Here is a 22,983-nt window from a genome sequence, read left to right as displayed (position 1 = left end):
TTATAAAAATTTAAAATTCCCTTGCATGGTCTGGGGTGACTTTTTAATTGAACTAGTTGACTTACAATATTGTATTAGTTTCAGGTGTACAGCAAAGTGATTCATTTATACATATATATTCTTTCAGATTCTTTTCCATTATAGGTTATTACAAGATATTGAATATAGCTCCCAGTGTTATTCTTGTTTGCCTATTTTATACATAGTGCTGTGTATCTGTTAATCCCATACTGCAAATTTACCCCTCCCCCACTTCGGTAACCATAAGTTTGTTTTCTGTGTTTGCAGACTTTCTTTTTTTTTTTTTTTCCTGTATGCGGGCCTCTCACTGTTGTGGTCTCTCCTGTTGCGGAGCACAGGCTCTGGACGCGCAGGCTCAGCGGCCATGGCTCACGGGCTTAGCTGCTCCGCGGCATGTGGGATCTTCCCGGACTGGGGCACGAACCCGTGTCCCCTGCATCGGCAGGCGGACTCTCAACCACTGCGCCACCAGGGAAGCCCTGCAGACTCTCTTTTAATAACTGTTCTGATCTCACTATACTAAGCTGAGCTGAACAACAAGCGAAGTCCAATCCAAATCAAAAGGCTAAATAACCTTTGGGGAAGGCATGAGATTGTTATTTAAAAACCTTAAGGATACCACAATTCACTGAACATCCCTGAATCATTTTACCTCTCTTAATGCCAAAATTAAATTTGTACTTTACCCAGAACCTTGAAGAACCCACTTACATGGTACCAGTACTGCCACTATTCGTAACTTTATCTTATGCCACCAAATAACATATTTAATTTTTAAAGTAACTGCAATACTACCCTGAAGCCCAAATCATACATTCGGGCTACTAGAATATAAGATAACTGAAACCAAAATTTAATTTGTATTTATCAAATTGGTCAATATAACTGATTGGATGTTGATAACTAAGGGATAATTACAGAGCTAGTATTTACATTATGAATTGTTTCAGGTCTCCTTTTAAAGGCCAAACTCTTCAATCTTGGTTTTAGATAAGTTCTCTCGATAAGGCAAACATCCCATAACTCTGAGCCAAGGCCTGGTTTTACTTTCTTTAAAGTAAAATGTGCCCTTACCTCAAAACGTGCCTCTGAAAAGAACTGAGTAAAGAAAGTATCATCCAGCCTGTTTACAATGAAAATCATGAGCCCAAAACTTCGTGTTTTCATGTATATATTAGCTGTTAGAAATTGGGAGTACTGGAAGGTTTTGGCTATTTCAGCAATGTTTGCAAACATTTTATTTTTAATAAGTCCACTTATTTTAAAACCATAGTCTAGGAAGATTACAGCAACTTTTTAATAAAACATCTGTTTGCTTGTAGTGATAAAAAATAGGAAAACTGAAGTTTCTAATCATTATTTCAAAGAAATTATTCCCTCATTTCAAGGGGAAAAAATTAATAAATTTTAATCGTGCCACTTAATAGGGCTGTAATTAAATACTTTCAAATTGTATTTAAAGATGGAGAATTACTAACCCAACTGAGTTAATAATCTGTTTTATTTGATAAATCTCCCTTATCTTCTGGTAAGATTAGTCAATCCTCTTAACTATGCTGTTACAGATAATCTACAAATTGGGGTATATACTCTAGAGAAGTCTATTACACTTTAAACTAAGTGTTCAATGAAGTATTTGATGATTTTTAAAAAACAGGTAAAAGCATCATTTTTCACAGTCTCTCCAACTTTATAAAAATAAAAAGAAACCCAGAAGTGTCCATGTATATTTTCATATCCTCACTCATATTCTTAAAAACTTGTTGACTGCTGCTGGGCAAGACCTAAGAATGCTAAAAAGAGAAGACATTCTACTTTGAGAATTTTAAAAAATATCCCACTTCAATGTAACTACCAGTGTTCATAGTTTAATTTATAAGCAAAGAGATTAACCATTAAGTAGCAGCAGCAGAGTTTATTTTCATGAAAATACCAGCAGATGTCAGCAAAAACTAAAGCAGTGTCGCATGAATTTGTACAAGGATGCTAAGCTATTTCTAACAGCATAACCATAATGCAAGAAAATCTCTAATTACAAAAGCTCAGTCCATGTAAGACACCTCAGTTTTCTACATTGCTACTCGACATGTAATTACCTTTTTGGACGTGGGAGCGGTGGGCCACGGTGGGATTTAGCCTTTTCAGGATAGCAAGAGCTCTTTCAACGAACTGAACCATTCTGATTTCGCTTAACAAAACCCACCTACAACATTACATAAAAAACCAAACTATACTTTAGACAGCCATCCTCACTTAAAAAAAAAAAAACATCAAATGGTTTACAGAAAATGCCTATTACCCAGGTACTTCAATACGTGTTCAGGGGTTCTGAACGTGGAATATTTATGAGTACTCAAATGCATTTTTCTGGGGAGTTCATAGTTTTCATCAGCTTCTCACAGGGGTCTTTGACCTCCATAAAGTTAAGAACCATACTGGAACTTACTATAAGTTATATTCTCTGAATAAATCACTCTCTATATGTATATATATGTATGCATGTTTCAAAATACATCTGTTAAAAATTACTTAGTTGAATCCACGCCAGGAAAACAGTTTTAGAATAGACTGTCAGGTTGTAGAGCAGCTTGCTATCTAGAAATAGACATAATATTTTTAAAAATAGAAGAATCTCATATATAATATTCCAAAGATAAGTAGTTATTTTCTTATACTCGTAAAAGACAAATGGGAAAAAGATCACTGAGATGCCACTCATTTTATTCACATATATACGTGCATTTTTCACTCTAACGTTTGTGACCAACACTGTGGAAGACCAACGTTTGTGGTCTTATGTTAACTTTTCAACCAGGACCCACCTATAGCCAAAGCTATGCGTTTCATACAACTTTTATTTTTGCTTTTAGATTAATAGCATTCTAGCCACTTTGAATCATCCTTACGCAAAGTACAAAAAGGATCTAGACAATTTCACTGTATTCTATATTACTGTAATTTTATATTAAAACATAAGTGGACTTGTGATGTAGTTTTTCTGAAACATAGCTTTTATTACAGCCTACTCCAAATCAGATATACCTTTCTCTGTAAACATTTTGCATGCTCACTAAAAGTCTGGTCTCCTAAATAGGCATAATGAACAAATATTTGCAAAATTGTTCAAGAAAGTTTCCCTTAAAAAATTTATCATCTTTGAAAAATAAGAGAAATGTTCTTTTACTAAGGAATGTTGAAATATCACAATTTGAATTTTAAAGTCATTTATTTTGTTGAAAATATGTTCCTGTTTTAAACAAACAAAAAAGTTAAGATTTTAACTTGTCCCTACGAAGAGCTTAAGCAATACACTAAGTCATATTTAGAAGCAAAAAAATGATGGCAGTAACTCAACTAAGAAGGTCTAATAACCTAGAAGTTCAGATAAAATTAGGAGCCTGTGTTTGTCTCTTCTGTGATAAAATATTTCCTTAATTCAGGAAAAAAAAAGAATCTAGCATCTGATTTAAGTATAGAAAGACAAAATATTCTTTTTGTCAGTGCTCTGTTGAAACATGTCAGTCAAGGAACTGATAAACTGTATTTCTAATAATTGGGTCGGTAAACACTTCTAACTTAAGAATGACATTTTAATTCCATGGTTGAAAATGGCACTCCATCAAAGTAAAACCAGTCATTTTAAACAGATACCAAAAGTATACAGGAGTAAAAACAAACCTCTTTTGGTCACTTCATCAAATTGGCTGTATAAATCTATTTTCAACAGCTAAAAGTATTTCAAGTTGCTAAAAGCTCATTTGATTGAAGTACTATACTTAAGGAAAATAAAAAGCTAGTTTAGAGGCCATGTCCTAGACAATAAAACATTTTAGACAGACTGATGGATAGCTGTCTTGAAAAAAAGAGCAGAGAGAAGTTACCACCCACCCCCACCCTCCAAAGGGTACCCATACACATTCCAACTCAAGATTCAATCAATTTCCAAATAATTTATACTCTGTCTCAACCAGTGTTTCTCTACCTTGTTTCATTATTACTCCATTAAGGAGCTGTTTTTAGCCCTTTTACTCCTAGTCAACACCCTATTAAATTGAAATACCACAGATATAATGGATATCTGCTTATATATTGTATGTATATCCATGTTTTATACATAGATTTTTGCCACCAAGCACAAATTTTCACCAAGAACACAGTCTAAGCAATGAAAGGTTTACAGTATTAAAACTTTTTTTAAAAGAATAAGTGGAGAGAAGAAATGATGTATTATAGTACTTAGTTATGTAGATTATTTCCAAAATAGTTCAACTACTTAGCTGTCTCAAAATTAACTTTTCCTGAAGTAGGTACTATTCTCACCTATAGGTAGTCCTTGCCTTGCATGGGCGGTAGTGTGGGACCATAAAAATGGCAATCAAAGTAATCTTAATAATTAATGGGGAAAATTATTATTCTGTGACCTTGAAAAAAATCTGTCAAAATATTAAAGTGTCAGTTATAAACATAAAAGTGTCAGTTATAAACATAAAAGAAAATGAAAAAATTGTAAAAAAGTATACTTAGTACATTGTAATTTATATTAGAAGCACTGAAAATTAAACTGTTATTTCATTGTAAAAAAACTAATCAGGAGTAATAGTACTTGCCTTTTTGTCAAGTAATTTATGGTACTGGGTAAGCATCTTTTCTATACCACTGCAAGTTGTCAGAATCCTTTAAGTTTAGATTAGCTTCCACCATTTTATCGTTTGTGCTTTCAATGTTGTGAAATACCTCTGTAATTTCTTTTAATGTGAAGTTTGTTACCATCACTTCCTCTGGGACATGCTCCTCCTTTTCTCATTTATGATGATAAGTTTGCCTTCACTGAGTTCCTCTAGCTGCATATCTAGAGGCTCTGGAATAGCAGCAGTGTCAATATTCCCATGATCAGTGATTTCTTCTACAACTCTATGTATGTTCAATTCAAGTCACACTTCTAGCATTATCATTTTCATTTCTTCACTGCACTTTCATCTTTGTTGGCCAATTCTGATTATCCACTTTGTAAAATGTCACATGGGTGGCAGGAGTCAACACAACTCTGTGCTTTGCTGTCTGAGCAAACTGAGTAACAGATGTGCAGTGACCAATCACTTGCAGAATTTGAGAGAAGTAACGTGATTGATCACTGATCTTGAAGCACATCTGTTACTTGCATAGTGATTTGTGCACTTAAGAGCTAGCAAGGAAGTTTGTACTTCATGTAAATACTCACAATTAATATACCATGGTGACTGAAATTTGAACTGTGCTGTTAGGCAACTGGCTTATTTAACTAAATCACTGTCATTGAAATTTGTGGACCTGGGAATTGTGCAAATTGAGGACTGCCTATACACTGCTTGTTTACATTGACCCAGACAGGCTGGAAGCTGACTGCTGAGTAATAAATAGTCCATCAAACTTTACATCAAATAATTTACTTTAAAGCACCCTAAAAGCAACATTAGTGCACACTGAGTGCATGTTTGTCACTTGGCAATCAACTTTAAAAGGTACCTTAGAATTTTAGAAATAGAGAAAGGAACTTTAAAGATCCCGTAATTTGATACCACAAATTATCCAGCATGTTTGTTATGAATTATTTCTCCTCCTTCGATTTCAATTTGCTCATATAGCCACTTGCGATCACAGCGGCATTCGGCACCACATTTGGTAGAACCGCAGGCAGGACAAGCATAGAAACATCCTAAGCAGTCTTCATCGAGGCAGTCACACAGGTCCATTCCACTGAAAATCAGGAGACCCTGGCTATCATAGACCTTACTCTTCGCTGGGATCACTTGTCTGTAATACAAAACACAAGGTGTGTTACACCTCACAAATATATTATTTCTGAATATTTAGCTGAAAACAGTTAATGAAAAAACTTAAGGAGATAAAATGTTTTGAATTAGGGATGAAACCCCGCCAAATTAATACATGGCTTACCTAACTCAAAGCTACTCTACAATTAATAGCTAATGAGCTCCTTGTGAGAAGAAGAGACCTCACTGTAAAGTGTTGAAACATATCCAAAGGAATGGACAAGAACTGTGTCTAAAAACAATAATATAATTGTTAAAACTATTTACCCTTTCCTTACCAAAAAAAAAAAAAAAGGCTGGGTAATAGTGGTACATTTTATTAGCAACCAATCTATCTACTGCTTTGTGAACACAGATTTTTATCATAGTATACTATCCGATTGTTTTTTATATTGAAGTTAATCTGTTTCTTGTTCTTTAATGGACTCTAGCAAATCTGGCCTAAAAACACTTACATGATTCAATGGAAAACCTTCACAGATGGAATAAATGGCCTATGTAGAAAATAATTCTGAATGATTACACTAACGTTTCTTTGTCAATTTGCATTTTAGAAATGTTCAGTTTAAAAAGTCATATTCTAAACAATTTAGTTTTCTTGTTCATTCTATTGACTGTACTGTAACTTTCTATTTTAGACATGTAAAAAATAAAAAGTAACCTGTATTCTCATAAAATTTATTTTTTAGCTGCCACCTATAGAGCAGAGACATACTGATTATATATCAGTGCTTTCAAACAAGTGAATTATTTTAGCTATAAGAAGTATAGGGTTTCCCTGGTGGTGCAGTGGTTAAGAATCTGCCTGCCAGTGCAAGGGACACGGGTTCGAGCCCTGGTCCCAGAAGATCTCACATGCCACGGAGCAACTAAGCCCATGCACCACAACTACTGAGCCTGTGCTCTAGAGTCCGCGAGCCACAACTACTGAGTCTGCATGCCACAACTATGGAAGCCCATGCGCCTAGAGCCCGTGCTCCGCAACGAGAAGCCACTGCAATGAGAAACCCGCACACCATAACGAAGAGTAGCCCCCGCTCGCCGCAACTAGAGAAAGCCCGCACACTGCAAAGAAGACCCAACGCAGCCAAAAACAAAACAAAAAGAGAAGTATATTAAGTTTAAATTATTTTAATTATTGTGCCAAAAATGTTATCTTGTTCACTTCATTGATACTTTCTTAGAAATAAGTTTTTAGAGTGGAAGGGGATGCCTTAATTTTCTATGAGGCCCTTGGAGGTTCTTACTAATTCTAGATTATCGAATTTAAAATATCTAACCAGAAACATTCAAAACTTAAGAGAAAGATAGGAAAACAATACAGATGTGAAGCAAGTTAACATATACCTTAAATAACACATAGCCTACCTGTCTGAACCAGCAACTGCACTTTTTGTAAGCCTTCTTTTTTCTCTTTTACCAGTTTCTGGAGCAAATTCAGTTTGCTTTCCTGGGTTTGCAAATTGTAATGACCTCAGAGCTTTAGCAGTTCTTCCCTGAATAAAGGTAAACAAATTATCAACTCAAATCTTAATATCCGACCATACATAAATATTTCACTTAATCTTAATCTAGATTATTCCTTAGCCTGGAAAACAGTCTGGAACTCACTAAAAAGAAAAAAAAAGGGTTTTAGTGCCCAAGTGCAACAAAATTTATGTGGCCCATGGTCCGGGACCATATTCAAAGTTTACTGGTTAACTTATTTATGATATTTTCATTATCTAATTTTAGTCTCTGGCATATTAGGAGGAGAGGAGGACAGGCACAGTGAAAATGGCAATGGCTGCTGCCAACATGGGAGAGAAGGCAGCAAAACTGCTGTATAACCCATAGCACACAGCACAGGCTCCTAGTAATGATCCTGAGTCCTTAGGAAAAGGTTTGATTACATACATTTTTAAAGCTGAGAAGTAATAAAGTTTCAAGTTCTGTAACAGTATTATAATCCTTTTAAAAAAATTGGTAAAACAAAATTTTGACGGTTAAGAGTTTAATTTCATTATCTGGGGGGAAGAAAGGTTTATGTGATACATTCCACATGAACAATAGATAAATGAAGTGGAGAAGACATCTAAAGTGACAGCAGCAAGTACCTAGTATAAACTGCAAGATAACATTGGGTCCTGTAGATATGCCTTTGAGGGGATAACGAAGGAAAAGCACTACAGGTAATTTAAAATTTTAATTTGGTTTATTAATATAATGAAAAAGAGAAAATTGAGAAAAATATGCCAGCAGAAAGAATTATAAATTGCTTATAAATAGAAAATTTGAGAAGTGCTCCTTTGATGTACCAGTCCTTGTTCTGCACCAGAGACAGCTTTATGAAATCTTAAGTTATTCTGATACGGTTAAATAATTTAAAGGTAACATGTGACTAAGGAAGAGAGTTATAAAATAATTAATGCTTACAATGTAAAAATGTACGCTTTTTGACAGTAGGGAGTCCTAAAATTAGTCTTGACCATACCAAGTAAGAATTGAGAGCTAGAAGCAAAGGAAATTCACAAGCATCTTAAAATCCCAAACAAGAATGGGATAGTGCCAAAGTAGAAAGAAAGGCTGAAATAAGAAACAATTATTTCAAGTCACTTCTGAAGTGCCTTTTAAAGTAGCAGTTTTCAAGTCCTTCAAAAAAAAGGGGACTTCATGCTGCTACATTTCAGACTCTTGCTGGCTGGCATATCCTACTGAGTTACTTTGGTATCAGAAAAGGAGCTAGGATGGTTAAGTCCTGGCTGTGCAAGAATGTCTTAGCACTAGGAGCTATGGCTTGAAAGTCTTGGGAATATGATGTTATTCTTTTCCTAAGCCAACTTTCTTTACCAAACAATCTGGATTTACACAAATATTTAGAAACACCATTTATTTTCACCTCCCCAACTTTATATTCACTGCCTGCTAGTTAGTGTACAGTCTTCCCTTGGTATCTGAGGGGGACTGGTTCCAAGATCCGCTGTGGATACCAAAATGCTAGGATGTTCAAGTCCCACAGTTGGCCCTCTGCAACTCTGGATTCAACCAACCACAGATTGTATAGTACTGTATTGACTGAAAAAAATCCACATATAAGTGGACCTGCACAGTCCAAACCTGTGTTGTTCAAGGCTCAACTGTAATAAATAGTGATATAAATGTGATTTCCTTATAATTAAAACCCTACATTGTAGAAGTAATGGAGAAAAAATGACTATACATACATCTGAATCAGGTTTTCTTCTCTGCCGGTCTTCAGAATCAACATCCACACTTCCATTGATTATCTGTGTACATTTTGGACAAAGTTTCCAACCAGGTACAAGCTGTCTTCCAAATTTTGCACTCAGAAAAGTGGCATCATCTAAATCAATTACATGTAAATTTTTTTTGGCTAGTTTTTTGTGTATGTTAAATGGGTCACAACATGACTTCTGCAAATCCTCAAATCTGTCGATGTAAATTTTTGCATGATGGAAGCAAATTGTATTGTTCCCAGAAAGTGTCATTCCAGTTCTAAGTTGAAGTAAAAGCATGTCATTTGATGACAATTCTTGCAAAGTCTTGAAACCTGTATGACGAGTATAGTAGGTTTTATGGCACTCATTTGTGGAACGAAGCTGGACTCCAACTGAACATGGATCCATCATTTTTGATTCTAGCAAATTTCCTCTTTGATTTTTGTCTAGCAGATCACCCTAGAGAAAACATTAAAGAGTTCGATTTGTGCTGCAAAATTTTTATCTGGGAAACTGAAACAGCATTTGATAAAATTCAATATCTATATAATAGAAAGAAAACTCTTAGCAAGCAAGGAATAGAAAGACATTTACCAAGATCCTACAAAAACATTATTATATTTAATTATAAAACATTAGAAGCATTCTCTGTAAAGTTAGAACTACACAAGAATACTTACATCACAGTTCCCATTTAACACCATATTAAAAGGTATTAAAAGGTATTCAATATAAAGATTGAAGAGGAAGAAATAAGAAATATTACTCAAAGATATGAATATCTAAATGGAAAATACAAGAGGTTCAATGGACAAACTATTAGAACCAGTAAGATAATTCAGCAAGCATGCTGGAAACAAAAACATTACAAAGATATCTTACAAGATATATAAATCTTACAAAAGATATGTAAGACTTTTATGGAGAAGACGATCAAACAGAAAGACAAATGAAACCTTAGATAAATGCAGAAATTAATCATGGCAAGTGTGACTACAGTAAATATGTCAATTTTCTAGGAATTTATCTATAAATTCAATATGATTCCAATCAAAATTTCACCAGGTATTCCACAACTCCCCCACCCCCTGGGATTTAGCAAGCTGGTCTATATGGAAGAGTAAAGTTTCAAGAAAGCCAAGATAATCTTGAAGGAAAAGAAAACAAAAAAATTATTTACTATAAAGCTATTATAATTAAAAGTGTGTGGTATCAGTATACTATAGACACATAGATCCATGAAAAGATGAGGGCTTGGTGTATGACATGTGGTATTATAAATCAATACCATATGACCCAGCAATCCTACTACTGGGCATATACCCTGAGAAAACCATAATTCAAAGAGTCATGTACCAAAATGTTCATTGCAGCTCTATTTACAATAGCCCAGAGATGGAAACAACCTAAGTGTCCATCATCGGATGAATGGATAAAGAAGATGTGGCACATATATACAATGGAATATTACTTAGCCATAAAAAGAAACAAAATTGAGCTATTTGTAATGAGGTGGATAGACCTAGAGTCTGTCATACAGAGTGAAGTAAGTCAGAAAGAGAAAGACAAATACCGTATGCTAACACATATATATGGAATTTAAGAAAAAAAAATGTCATGAAGAACCTAGGGGTAAGACAGGAATAAAGACACAGACCTACTAGAGAATGAACTTGAGGATATGGGGAGGGGGAAGGGTAAGCTGTGACAAAGCGAGAGAGAGGCATGGACATATATACACTACCAAACGTAAGGTAGATAGCTAGTGGGAAGCAGCCGCATAGCACAGGGAGATCAGCTCGGTGCTTTGTGACCGCCTGGAGGGGTGGGAGGGAGGGAGACGCAAGAGGGAAGAGATATGGGAACGTATGTATATGTATAACTGATTCACTTTGTTATAAAGCAGAAACTAACACACCATTGTAAAGCAATTATACTCCAATAAAGATGTAAATAAATAAATAAATGTTTGATAGAATTAAAAAAAATAGGTATAACACATTAATGGGAGAAAGATTTAATTAAAGATGCTTGGACAACCGGCTAACCATATGGAAAAAGACAGACTAAAATCTTTTTCTCACAAACAAAAATCAATTCCAGATGTTATTATAAAATAAAACTTGAAAAGAAAAACTGTAAAAATGTTTATAAGAAAACATAGACGACTTTGTGACACTGGGGTAGAGAAGAATTTCTCAAACAAGAAAGGACATATCAAAGAAAAAGATGGACACGTTTGATTTTATGTCCAAATTAAACATTTCTATATAACTCTAAGGAAGGGAAAAGAAGTCACACTGGATAGGTGTTGTTGGGATTATTATGCCAAATATATAAAAAATCCCCTGACTTCTACAAATCAGTGAGAAAATGACCACCCATTAGTAAATGAAACAAATATACACAGGCAATTCACAGAGGAAGAGAACAAAACAGCCAACAAATGCAGGTGTTTAACCTCATAGTTATCAGGAGAATGCAAATGAAATACCAGTTCTCAAACATTTGTTTGGCAAGATTTTAAGAATCTGGTAACATAGTGAAGGCAAAAGTGTGGCTAATTCTTACATGCTCCTTATACCTTGTAGGAATGTAAACTGCTGCAACTGCTTTAGAGTTTTTGGTAATTTCTTGCAAAATGGAAGAAGTCCACATCCCAGGGCCTTGCATTTTCAGCTCTATGTGCCTGTGCCAGAGAAATGTATGTCCCACGTGAGCATAACGACTTTGCACATGATACATACAAAGTCTTTCAGCATCACTTTTGACAGTGAAAAATTGGAAATAACCCAATGATAAAGAGTGAGAAATTGTAGGTTACTCAACAGGGACTGCTACAGGACAGTTAAAAATAAACTGCATGGGGGCTTCCCTGGTGGCGCAGTGGTTGAGAGTCCGCCTGCCGATGCAGGGGACGCGGGTTCGTGCCCCGGTCTGGGAAGATCCCACATGCCGCGGAGCGGCTGGGCCCGTGAGCCATGGCCGCTGAGCCTGCGTGTCCGGAGCCTGTGCTCCGCAATGGGAGAGGCCACAACGGTGAGAGGCCCGCGTACCTCAAAAAAAAAAAAAAAAAAACAAAAAAAACTGCATGAATTAAATGAGTCAATTTGAATAAATTTCAAAGATAATCACAAGTAAAAAAGCTGCAAAAGGACATATAGTATATCAAGTAAAATTTTACATATACAATAGTATGTGTTGTTCCTGGATAAGAACTTGAATACATGCTAAAATATACATTAAGAATAACAGATACCAAGTCTGTAGTATATATACTTCTAAAGAGGAAGGACTTTTTTTTTAAAGAGAGATTTATAGAAGAAAACGGTATCTACACAAGTTTTTCATTATTTTCTGTGCCCTGTTTGAAATTTTTCATAACTAAATATTTTTCAAAGCAAATACAAAAATTTAGTTGAATTCGTAAGACAAGTTTTAACAAATACAAGTCACTAGGAAAAAACTTGTTGAAAATAGATGTGAACCACTGAAATCCGGGCAGTGGCGAGGTACTGAAAAAGTAAAGGATCCAGAAATCTTGCAAGTGTTTTTATAAGCTTTGCTCCACATTAAAAAAAGGGTTAGAAAGCTGAGATACTTTCTGATATGTTTTCTGCAGAGAGAAACTGTAATCAGTAAAGCCATATACAAAGAAAAGAGTAGTCTCATGTAATAAAAAATGGTGAGTAAATATACATTTCTATGTCTTAAGTTAAAATACAAAATTTTAAAAATTAAAAAACAGAATTTATGGGGGATGAGTAGAGGTCAAGAGTAGGCTGAGCCTGGGAGAAGACACTGGCGCGCCCCTGAAGGCGGGCACCCACCCAGATTTGCACCACAGGTGCCTCTCTTGCCTCACCCTGGTCTGGCCCTGGTTGGGAAATGCAGTGTTACCTGAAGTACCTGGACATGAGGGCTGGCCAGACACGGTCCCCACTGCCACCCCTCCCAAAAAACCCCAGAATTTAAAGTGTTTGAACATTTTAACTTAAAAAATTTAAAAGCTGATTAAATCAGAGTATATTTTAACCAACTTTTAAAATTTAATTACCAAGTATAGGTCCCAATCACATCAGAGGAAAATGCTTGTATAAATCTAATTATTTATTTTCTTTTAACAGATAAGTGGGTTAAGATAAATTAAGGAATGGAAAAGAAGAAGCCAGAGATACGGTTATAAAACACCACCACCAAACTATGTTGTATTAAACTTCAGCAGATAGTGTCACAAATCTGGCTCTGACCTTCCTTAACAGTCAACAGGAAGGAAATTTGATCAACTATCCCCACAGCACAGTATGGAGACTGCTAATGCTTAATGTCTTATTAATGCCACAGATTCTTTATCTTTGTAGGTAACTGTCACCGATTTGTAGCCACTAATGTATAATATGATTTTTTGAACGTAAAACTATTTCTTAGCATTCAAGAAGTTATACCCTGATCATATTTGATAGGAAAAGCATCTTGTGACTTGGAAATTTTATTTTAGAAATTCTATCTGTCCATGGCAATAAAACATTTTTACCCGTTAGGGAGTTTTTTTTTTTTTCTTTGCTACTAGGGGCTTCTATTCCTTTATTTTCCTTTAATCTTGGCTAAATTACGATGTCATTCACAAGAGTTTATCAGTAGACTCAAGTTATACCGGTGAGGTTGAATCCTTATTTCTAAGTGATCTGATGCTCTTAGAAATATGATTAATTCCTACTAAATTAATTTTTCTGGTAAGTATTTGCTTGGACATCTTCCACAATTGCATAAATTCTTTTATTAACCTTAAATCACTAAGAATCTAGACTCTTAGTTGGAAAGCATAGAGCGGAATTTGTTTTTCCTTCAAGTTAGCCATGACCCTATCAGTCTTTGAAAACATCCCCTTCTGGGTAAACAATGGCTTCTAACCATTTTGAACTCTTGGCGTACTTTTAAGTACATAATGGAGGAACACTTGAAGGAATTAAATTGCTGCACAATTATGCTATTTTCTAAGAAGCCATCTCTCAGGTATCACTGTTAGGGTAGAATTATTTACTATTGGAGTTGCCAGATAAAATACAGGATGCTCAGTTAAATTTGAATTTTTGATAATGCACAAATAATTTTAATTATATCCCAAATATTGCTAAAAAGTAATTTGTTGTTTGTCTGAAATTCAAATTTAGTTGGGCATCCTGTATTTTTATTTGCTAAATCTGGTGGCCTCATTTACCATGCCGTTTTTTTTTTTGCATATTCCAGTAAATAGAGATCTCTTTGGTGCCAGCTTCACATTATCTTCCACCTCTTATTTGCTGCTAAAAGAAAACTGAACTACTTATGAACAAATTACAGGACCTGCTCAGTTAAAAATTAAAGTGCCCCATCTGACAGAAGACAAATCACTAGTTGCAGTACGAAATATATTTTACACATTGCTTAAAGCTCAATGGCATATTGATACCACTAACTTGAGTGAAACCGTCACGGTAAAAGTGTACACACCTGTGTCAAAGCAGTTTTACGTTCAAGCATTGCTTTAAAAAAAAAAAAGTCAGGTTAGCTCAAGGAACACAAAATTTCAGGCAGTGATCTTCGGTGGTTACTGCCTGCCTTCTAAAACTTACACCCCTCTGGTTGCTCCTCCCCTGTTGTATCTCCCAGTGTCCCCATTTCTGTTCTCTTCTCTGAAGCTAAAGTTCTGCTATAGAGTTTTTTTTTTTTTTTTTTTTTGCGATACGTGGGCCTCTCACTGTTGTGGCCTCTCCTGCTGCGGAGCACAGGCTCCGGACGCACAGGCTCAGCAGCCATGGCTCACGGGCCCAGCCGCTCCGCGGCATGTGGGATCTTCCTGGACCGGGGCACGAACCACTGTCCCCTGCATCGGCAGGTGGACTCTCAACCACTGCGCCACCAGGGAAGCCCTGCTATAGAGTTTTTTGGATCTGTTTCCGAGCAACTGTTTCTTTTGCTCATTTTGGCCTGTGCTCTGGCAATGTGGCCCACAATTAGTATTTTTTTTTCTTCAAGTGATAGTCTAGTGGCTTCATGTTGCTCCATTCACCTGCAGTATGGTGCCATATTCTCCAGTAATGATTATCTAATATCTTCCTCAATTAACAGTCAGAAATACATTACTATTTACTGTCCATGAACTATTGAATAGTACTAGCATCAGCTGGGAACTTATTATTAACTAGAAAAGAGAAATCTCAGGAAAGCCCCACACTCACTGAATCAGAATTGCATTTAAAAAGGAAATACCCAGGTGATATGTAAGCACAGTACAGTTTGAGATGCACTGCTTTAGATAATTCAGTGAAAAACATTAACCAAGCATCTTCTATATTTGTAGAGTATATCAAAAAAGAATATGAAACACACACACACAGACATGTACTTGCCTTCCAGGAAGTCCGACACTTAGGGAAGATTATTTGAGGGGGGGAGGGGGAGTTGTAAATTTCATAAACTAGGTATAGAAAGAAATACCTGCTTCAGTGGAAAACCGCGCTGTTAAAGAGTACAACCTTCAGGGTTTTCACATTCCCATCACATGAGAGCTCTGAGTCTTTCATTGCCTTTGAGCTATTTTACAGCTGACAACTGTACAAAACTAACAGCAACGCAAAACAACTCTTGTCTATATTCTTGTAAATTCTGTCTGGTAGAGGTACAATTGACGCCCCTGGCCCACTGTGGAAGAAGACAGTTTTGCCTCTATTTGCTCATTTATTTCAATATTCCTGATCAGTAAATGTGTCAGTTCTTTTGATTGTCATTTGAACTGATTATATAACATCTTACCAGTCCCCTCATTAATAAGGTAAACAAAAACCACGTGTTGCTAATTTTATATCTGTGTGACAGTCATGATTTTACTTCCTTCTCCCCTTTTTGTGGAAAATTATATTTTAAACATAGGAAAAAATTAATTTGCTCCAGCCAAGTCACTTTGATGGAATGAAAAAAAAATCCAGCTTCTTATAGGTTAAGATGAAAACCATGTAACAAACAAAAGGCCCCAAATGTGTTAATTTAGACCTGAGTAATTTAGATTTGTTTTCCACTCCCCCCACCGCCTTAGGAAAATTTCAGATATAAATGAGACTGGTCTTTAAGTGCTTTCAAACTACACATAGTGATGGAGGATTTTTTAATTCCTGAATGTCAATGAGTATCCTAAGGCCTTCCTGGATAAATGTTTCAATGAATTTTATTTGTACACTTAATTATTTTCCACTTCAAATAGTAAAATGCCTTTTTAACAAGTCAAATTTTACCTGAGACCTGTGCTCCTGGTTCTTGAATAGCCACGAAACCCTCCTACTCCTCTCCATATGGCTTCCATAAGACTCAAGAACATCCCCTTGTTTACCTATGACCAGGACAAAGGACCTCCAAATTCCCATTGTCTCATTTATAAATTTATGAATAATGAGCTGAACTACTTGTTGAAAATAATCAATTGGAACAAAATGCTTGTTAACCATATTTTAAGTTTCTCTCCTTCCCCTAGGTCCCTGAACTTTGGCCTACCCTCAGCCAGAGCCAGCAAAGGACCCCTCCAGAGAATACGCTGGCCTCAGGGCAAAACAATCTGGGATCTACAATCAGACCAAGCAGTTCTGTTTTGGCTTTGTTTACTCATCCCTTGAGAAGCTGGTAAATCTTTTGGTCAGAGAATTCTCTCCACTGCTATAATCCCTTTTCCCCTCTTGCAATAACTCTTTCAATAAAGTCTCTTCTTACTAACTCTGGATTTTATTATTTGACACTTGCTTTTAAAAGTTCTGCATTTTCAATTTTCTCTTGCCTTAGAATTGCCAATACTTTCCTTCAGTACCTAAATAGAGTATGTTTTGTGATTCTAAGATTAACTTCCAATATTTTTATAGCACTCCCAGAAGAGTCGAGAGAGAATGAAATAAATATAGATTTATTAGACCCCTTCTTCTATACCTTAGGTAGTAAACACAGGCATTTGCTCCTCATATATCTGAACACTGACAAGTTAGGGAATAAGCTTTTTTAAAAAGCTGAGGTATCACCCGACATAACATTATATTAGTTTCAGGTATACGATGTAATGATATAATATTTGTATATATTGCAAAACGATCACCACAATAAGTCTAGTTAACAACTGTCACCACAGTTACAAATGTTTCTTTTCTGTGATGTGAACTTTTAAGATTTACTCCCTCAGCAACTTTCAAATATGCAGTACAGTATTATTAACTAGTTATCATGTTGGATGTTACATCCCCATTACTTATTTACAACTGCAAGTTTGTACCTTTTGACCCCCTTTTCACCCATTTTGCCCACCCTAACCCCCGACAATGGCAATTACCAATCCGTTCTCTTTATCTATCAGTTCATTTTTTAAACATTATATTTTAAAATTATTTGTTTTTTATAGATTCCATGGAATAAGTTTTAAACACTATCTCTTGCTATTCATTACCCAACTCTACGGTAGGTAGGTTGGATGCACTGAAGAAGCTGAGTGACCTCATACAAGGCCACGACAGTAGCAAGTTTCCCTAATAACACAAGTTCTAGGACATGATCACAGGCCTCCTATAGGAGTTAGTCAAAGCAGAACCACAACCATCACTTCCACTAACAAAACAAAAGCAGAGGGAGATAGTGGTGCTTGGTTACCACTTCAAGTTAGTGGGAAAAAGAGCAAATTTAACGAAAAAAAAATTACTGAATTTTTAGGTCAATTTTTAAGAGTCTTTCCCTTTCAGGAAAAACGTCTTGTTTTTTCGGTATAGGGGTCTTACAATTTGTAAGGCATTTCCCCATTTACCTTTTACTTAATTAAAAAAAAAACAACTTCACCCCTATTTTGCAAATCAGCAGTTTCAGTCCTAAGCATGTGTCTGCCAGCGCGCGCGTGGGCGCGCACACACACACAAATCATGCCTCTGGCAACTGGTAACTTTTTGTGCTCATTATCTTCAAATACTAACTACCTACAGGACACTTGAATGGGTACTAACAGAAGGGTTAAATGGCCAAGTGGGATAGTCTTAAACCTCAAGAAGACCCAGGCCCCATAAGAAAGATAAAGTGAACTTAAAACAAAAATATGGTCCATAGTATTATTTAAAATAAAATATTTGGGAGGTTCCAGTCAAAGATGGTAGTGTAGGAAGACCCTGAACTCATCTCTTCCCACGGATACGCTGAATTTGTACCTACATACAGATCCATTCCTGCCAAAGAAGAACTGAGGGCTGCAGAACAAGTGATAAGTGATAGAGGGACAACACAGGGGATGGATAAAAGAGATGGAGGCATGGTATCGATGGGAACCCCAACCCTGACGAGGACCTTCAGTAGGGAGGCATATCACTGAGGGGCCTGTACGCAGACTTGCCCACACTAGAGCAGGGCAAAGAAGCAACTGTTTAAAGGGCACCTACGCTCTAGATGAAGGAAATCCATTTATTAACCCTCAAGTGTCTGCCAAATGGGCAGAGAACTGCTGAAACTGTCTCTGGGGTCCAAGGTGCCAGAAAGTGCCATTTTTTGTGTGTCCCCCGTACACCTTAATAGTGCAGACAGAATCATGGTCCAGGTACTCTTACTGGCCTGCCAAGGCTGCCCCAGCATGCCCTAGGCCCACCCCACCCCCCAGCTCCACTTGTCCTGCCAAGGTGGTCTGAGCACAGCAAGCCCTGGGACCGCATCCCTCCCCTGCTCCACTCATGCCTGCTCCAGCTCCAGTCACCTCACTAGGGTGGTCCCAATGTGAACGTGCTCCAGGACACACTGGCGCACACCTGCTCCAGGTCCAACCAGCCTGACAAAGGTGCCTGGCACACACGGTCCATACAGAGGACACTCCTACACAAAGCCATGCCTTCCAGACTCGGAGAGGTAGATGTTTCACCTAATTAATACGAAAACAGAGTTAAACAAAAGGAGGAGACAGAGAAATATGTTCCAAAAAAAAAACAGAACAAGATAAAAGTCCAGGAAAAAACCCTAAGGAAATAGAGATAAGTAATTTACCTGATAAAGAGTTCAAAGTAATGGTCATAAAGATGCTTAACAAACTTGGGAGAAAAATGAAGGAACACACTGAGAACTTAAGAGTTAGGATATAAAACAACCAAACAGAGATGAAGAATACAGTAACTGAAATGAAAAATATACTGGGTCAACAATCTAGAAGACAGAATAGTGGAAGTCATCCAAGCAGAAAAGCAAAAAGCAAAAAATTTAAAAGAGCTTAAGGGACCTCAGAGACAACATCAAGCATACTAACATTTGCATTATAGGAGAAGAAGTGAAATAGAAAACATATATGAAGAAGTAACGGCTGAAAACTTCCCTAACCTGGGGAAAGAAACAGATATCCAGGTTCAAGAAGCACAGAGAGTTCCAAACACCATAAACCTAAAGACACACCAAGACAAGCTATAATTGAATCAGCAAAAGTCAAAGATAGAGAATTTCAAAGACAGAAAGAGAAAAACAACCAATCACATACAAAAGAACCCTTGAAAGACTATCAGCCAGTTTTTTAGCAGTAACTTTGCATGATATATTTAAAGTGCAGAAAGGAAAAAACCTGCAACCAAGATTACTCTACCTGGCAAAGTCATCATTTAGAATTGAAGGAGAGAAAAAGAGTTTCCCAGACAAGCAAAAACTAAAGAAGTTCATCATCACTAAACCAGTCTTACAAGAAATGTTAAAGATCTTCTTTGAGTAGAAGAGGCCATAACAAGAAATAAGGAAATATATGAAAAAAAAACTGCACTGGTGCAGGCAAATTTATAGTCAAGGCAGTGCATCAGCTGCTTAAAAACAGGTATGAAAGTTAAAAAACAAAGGTAGTAAAATCAACTATAACTACAATTAAGCATTTAAGAGATACACAAAATAAAAAGATGTAAAATATGACATCAAAAACATAAAACATGGGGGGGAGAGTAAAATGTGCTTTTAGAGCATTCAAACTTACGCCAAGGATTAATTTAAAATAAACTGATATATATATATATATATATATATGTCAATATACATGAATCTCATGGTAACCACAAACCTATAATAGATACACAAAAAACAAAGAAAGGAAGCAAACATAACACTGAAAAAAAAATCATCAAAACATGAGGGGAGAGACCAAGAGAAGCAAAGAACAGAGAAGAACCACAAAAACAACCAGGAATGATCAACAAAATGGCAATAAGTACATACCTATCAATAATCACTTTAAATGTAAATAGACTAAATGCTCCAATCAAAAGACATAGGCTGGATGAATGGATTAAAACAATGAGACCCATCTATATACTGCCTACTGCTCACATTTGGCACAATTCAGCAAACCCTTCAGGTCTCCAAACTCCATTTGTGATTTCTCTCTATTCCTATGGTCCTAAACCGTCAAAGAGAACAGAATCCCTTGATTTCAACAACTGAAAGACTGTTTCCAGACTAAGATGAATGAGCAAAGCTCTCTTTATTCTACCTGAATTCTGGATGTGGTCAACACTGTCAAACAGTACTTAATACTATACTTAAACTGTCAAACAGTTGGGTAAATGATTGTGACACTGAACTGTAAGCTATTCTGTTGAAAACACTTCCACCTCTTCCTAGAAAACAAAGTCTGGACTCTTTAGCATGGCATTACTTGTTCAAACGTCACATACTCCAAGTCAAAATAGTCTACTAGCAAAGTTATTTTATATTTTATGTCTTCATATTGTCTCTTTGCTTGGAAAGCCAGGCAATGCTAACTAATCCTTCAAGACAGTGCCAGCGTCTTCACCTTTCTGCTGTGCCTTACCCAAATACTATTGTTATAGGTCCTTCTTCCTCTGTGTTTGAAACTTTTACTCTATTACTTTTCAGCTGTTGGAAGACAGGAGCTATATGGTGTTATTTTCTCTATCACTCAAGGCAAAAGAGTAAGGAACTTCAGGGACTTCCCTTTTCATAGCACTCATCACAGGCTTTCTTCTTTGTTAGTTTTTCCCATTATGTTTTAAGCTCCGTGAGGGCAAGGAATCACCAGGGTCCTGTTACAGCTGTTAACTTCTCTAACTAGCACAACATTGGCACTTAGTAGATAACATCTTTCGAATGAATACATGTTCCTAAACTGCCAGAATCTCACACAAAGAAGGCTGAATCTGCCCAAATCAATGTGACTAGGTGCTCAGGATCCTGCAATTATCCCCACCTCAACCCTGTGCTCATAGGCATAACGCCCCTACTTCACGGCTGTATCAGAATATTGCAAGCCACCAGATACATCATATGAGCCTCTACCATGTTCACGGTACGGGAATGGAAGAAAGAAGACTATTCGGCATCCGGCCTCAACCAAACAGCTAGGGCTGGGAGGGCTCCGATTTAAAAAATAAAACCCAAATAGCAGAGATATAAGCTGTGGATGGGGCTCTAGGCCGCAAAGCTCTCCTCTAAATAAGACAAGCCTAAATCAAAATTAGCAGGGCTCCAGGTCTCCCTAAGGGTGGCGACGACCCGCGGGGTCAACAGATGCGGTGGTAGAAACCGTACTGGGCTTTGACACAAGGGGCCGCAGATGAACCGGAGGAAGCGGGGAACGCTGCAGGGTGGCAGGCTGGCGGAGGCCACAGTTAGCAGCTGAAAATCCCCCTCACGTGTCCGACCTGCTCCCCCTCCTCTCCTGGGGACCTCCATCACCTGGCCCGGGCCCTCCTCCCACCCAGAGATCGGTCTCCACGCCCCCGACCCTCCCCAAAGCCTCCCCCAGCCCTCCCCACCTTTAGCGGGAGCTCTCAATCGCCGGGGTCCGGGCCGCAACCGCAACGTCTCAGCTGGGCCTCGGCAGCCGGCTTCTCAGCTCCCCCCGGCGCTACCAGCGAGAGGGCGGCGAGCCAGGCTAGAGAGTCTCAGCGCTACCATAAAGAGAGGGCTGGGAGAAGCCTAGAGGGGAACGGAGCTTGGCCCACCGCCTCCGGGGCGGACAGGGCGGGGCGGCGTGAATTGGCGAATGAATCCAGGTGAGGCAATGGTTGCTTCAGAGGCTGTCTGGATTTTTTTTTTTTCTTCTGTTGGACGTTAGGGAGTTGGGCGGTGTCTGGGGCCACCTTTTACAAGATGCAAATTTGGCTAACTTGGGTTGTGTTCGCGAATCTCTGCGCCTGTGCGTGATGCCACATTCTTGCACCCCAACCCTCCTAATCCCTGAAGAAGTGAATGAGTTAAAAAGACCTTCAGAAGAGACCCTTTATTTAGGGTCTCACATTTTGATTTCTTTCACTCAAGCGAAATATATTTCAAAATGCATCTCCTTTATTATAAATTATAAGAATAGCTATGTTTATTACTTTGAGTAGAGTGTAGGCACCAGGAAGATGCTTGCAAATTTTCAGAAGGGAAACACACACACACAGAGTATCTTTCTTGTAACCCTATTGTCTGGGCCAATTTAGGAGCTATTAATTTCTAAAACAGATTTTATTCACCTACAATCTTTGAGGGCCCTAAATCCCTTAGACTGAAGCGTCTGAGCCTGCAGCCATTTTCAGGTGGGGGTAGGAGGACCCCTTCCCCCACCCCGCCCCACTGTTGTTTTAACTAGCCAGGTGAAAAGTGTGAGACAGGGAAATAAGATCCACCGAAGCCCAAGCTTGCTAGCAATACTATACACACCTACTGTAAGTTGTTTTTTGCAGGGAACCTCTCTAATGGTCCTTCCTAACACCTCCATGCTGCTTTGAACCTAGTCAGGGTTTTTGCCGCTCCCTAATTTACACCCATCTTAGAAATGGGAGAAAGGCAAGAACAATGGGTAATCCCCTCAACTGTGTCCACAGGAGGTGACATTCAGTAGTTCTTTTAGTAGTTACTTTGTGATTGGCACTTTGCTAAGTTATGAGAGAAGAAGAATGAAATTTATACCTGCTTTCAGAGAGCTCAGA

At 37.5% G+C, this 22,983-nt stretch overlaps 1 protein-coding gene across 1 annotated transcript; it reads right to left on the bottom strand.

The window, feature by feature from the left end:
- Positions 1-1,513: 1,513 nt before the first annotated feature.
- Positions 1,514-21,914, bottom strand: ARL14EP (ARF like GTPase 14 effector protein). Its single transcript, XM_060018637.1, has 4 exons — positions 21,823-21,914; positions 9,035-9,508; positions 7,200-7,327; positions 1,514-5,811 (listed from the first exon to the last, which is right to left on the bottom strand). The coding sequence occupies exons 2-4, from the start codon at positions 9,458-9,460 to the stop codon at positions 5,583-5,585; spliced, it is 783 nt and encodes a 260-aa protein (XP_059874620.1). The 5' UTR covers positions 9,461-9,508; positions 21,823-21,914; the 3' UTR covers positions 1,514-5,582.
- Positions 21,915-22,983: the final 1,069 nt, after the last annotated feature.

The sequence above is a fragment of the Delphinus delphis genome, chromosome 8, assembly GCF_949987515.2.
Source record: "Delphinus delphis chromosome 8, mDelDel1.2, whole genome shotgun sequence".
NCBI classification, from domain to species: domain Eukaryota; kingdom Metazoa; phylum Chordata; class Mammalia; order Artiodactyla; family Delphinidae; genus Delphinus; species Delphinus delphis.
This window is presented reverse-complemented; position numbering and strand designations above follow the sequence as displayed.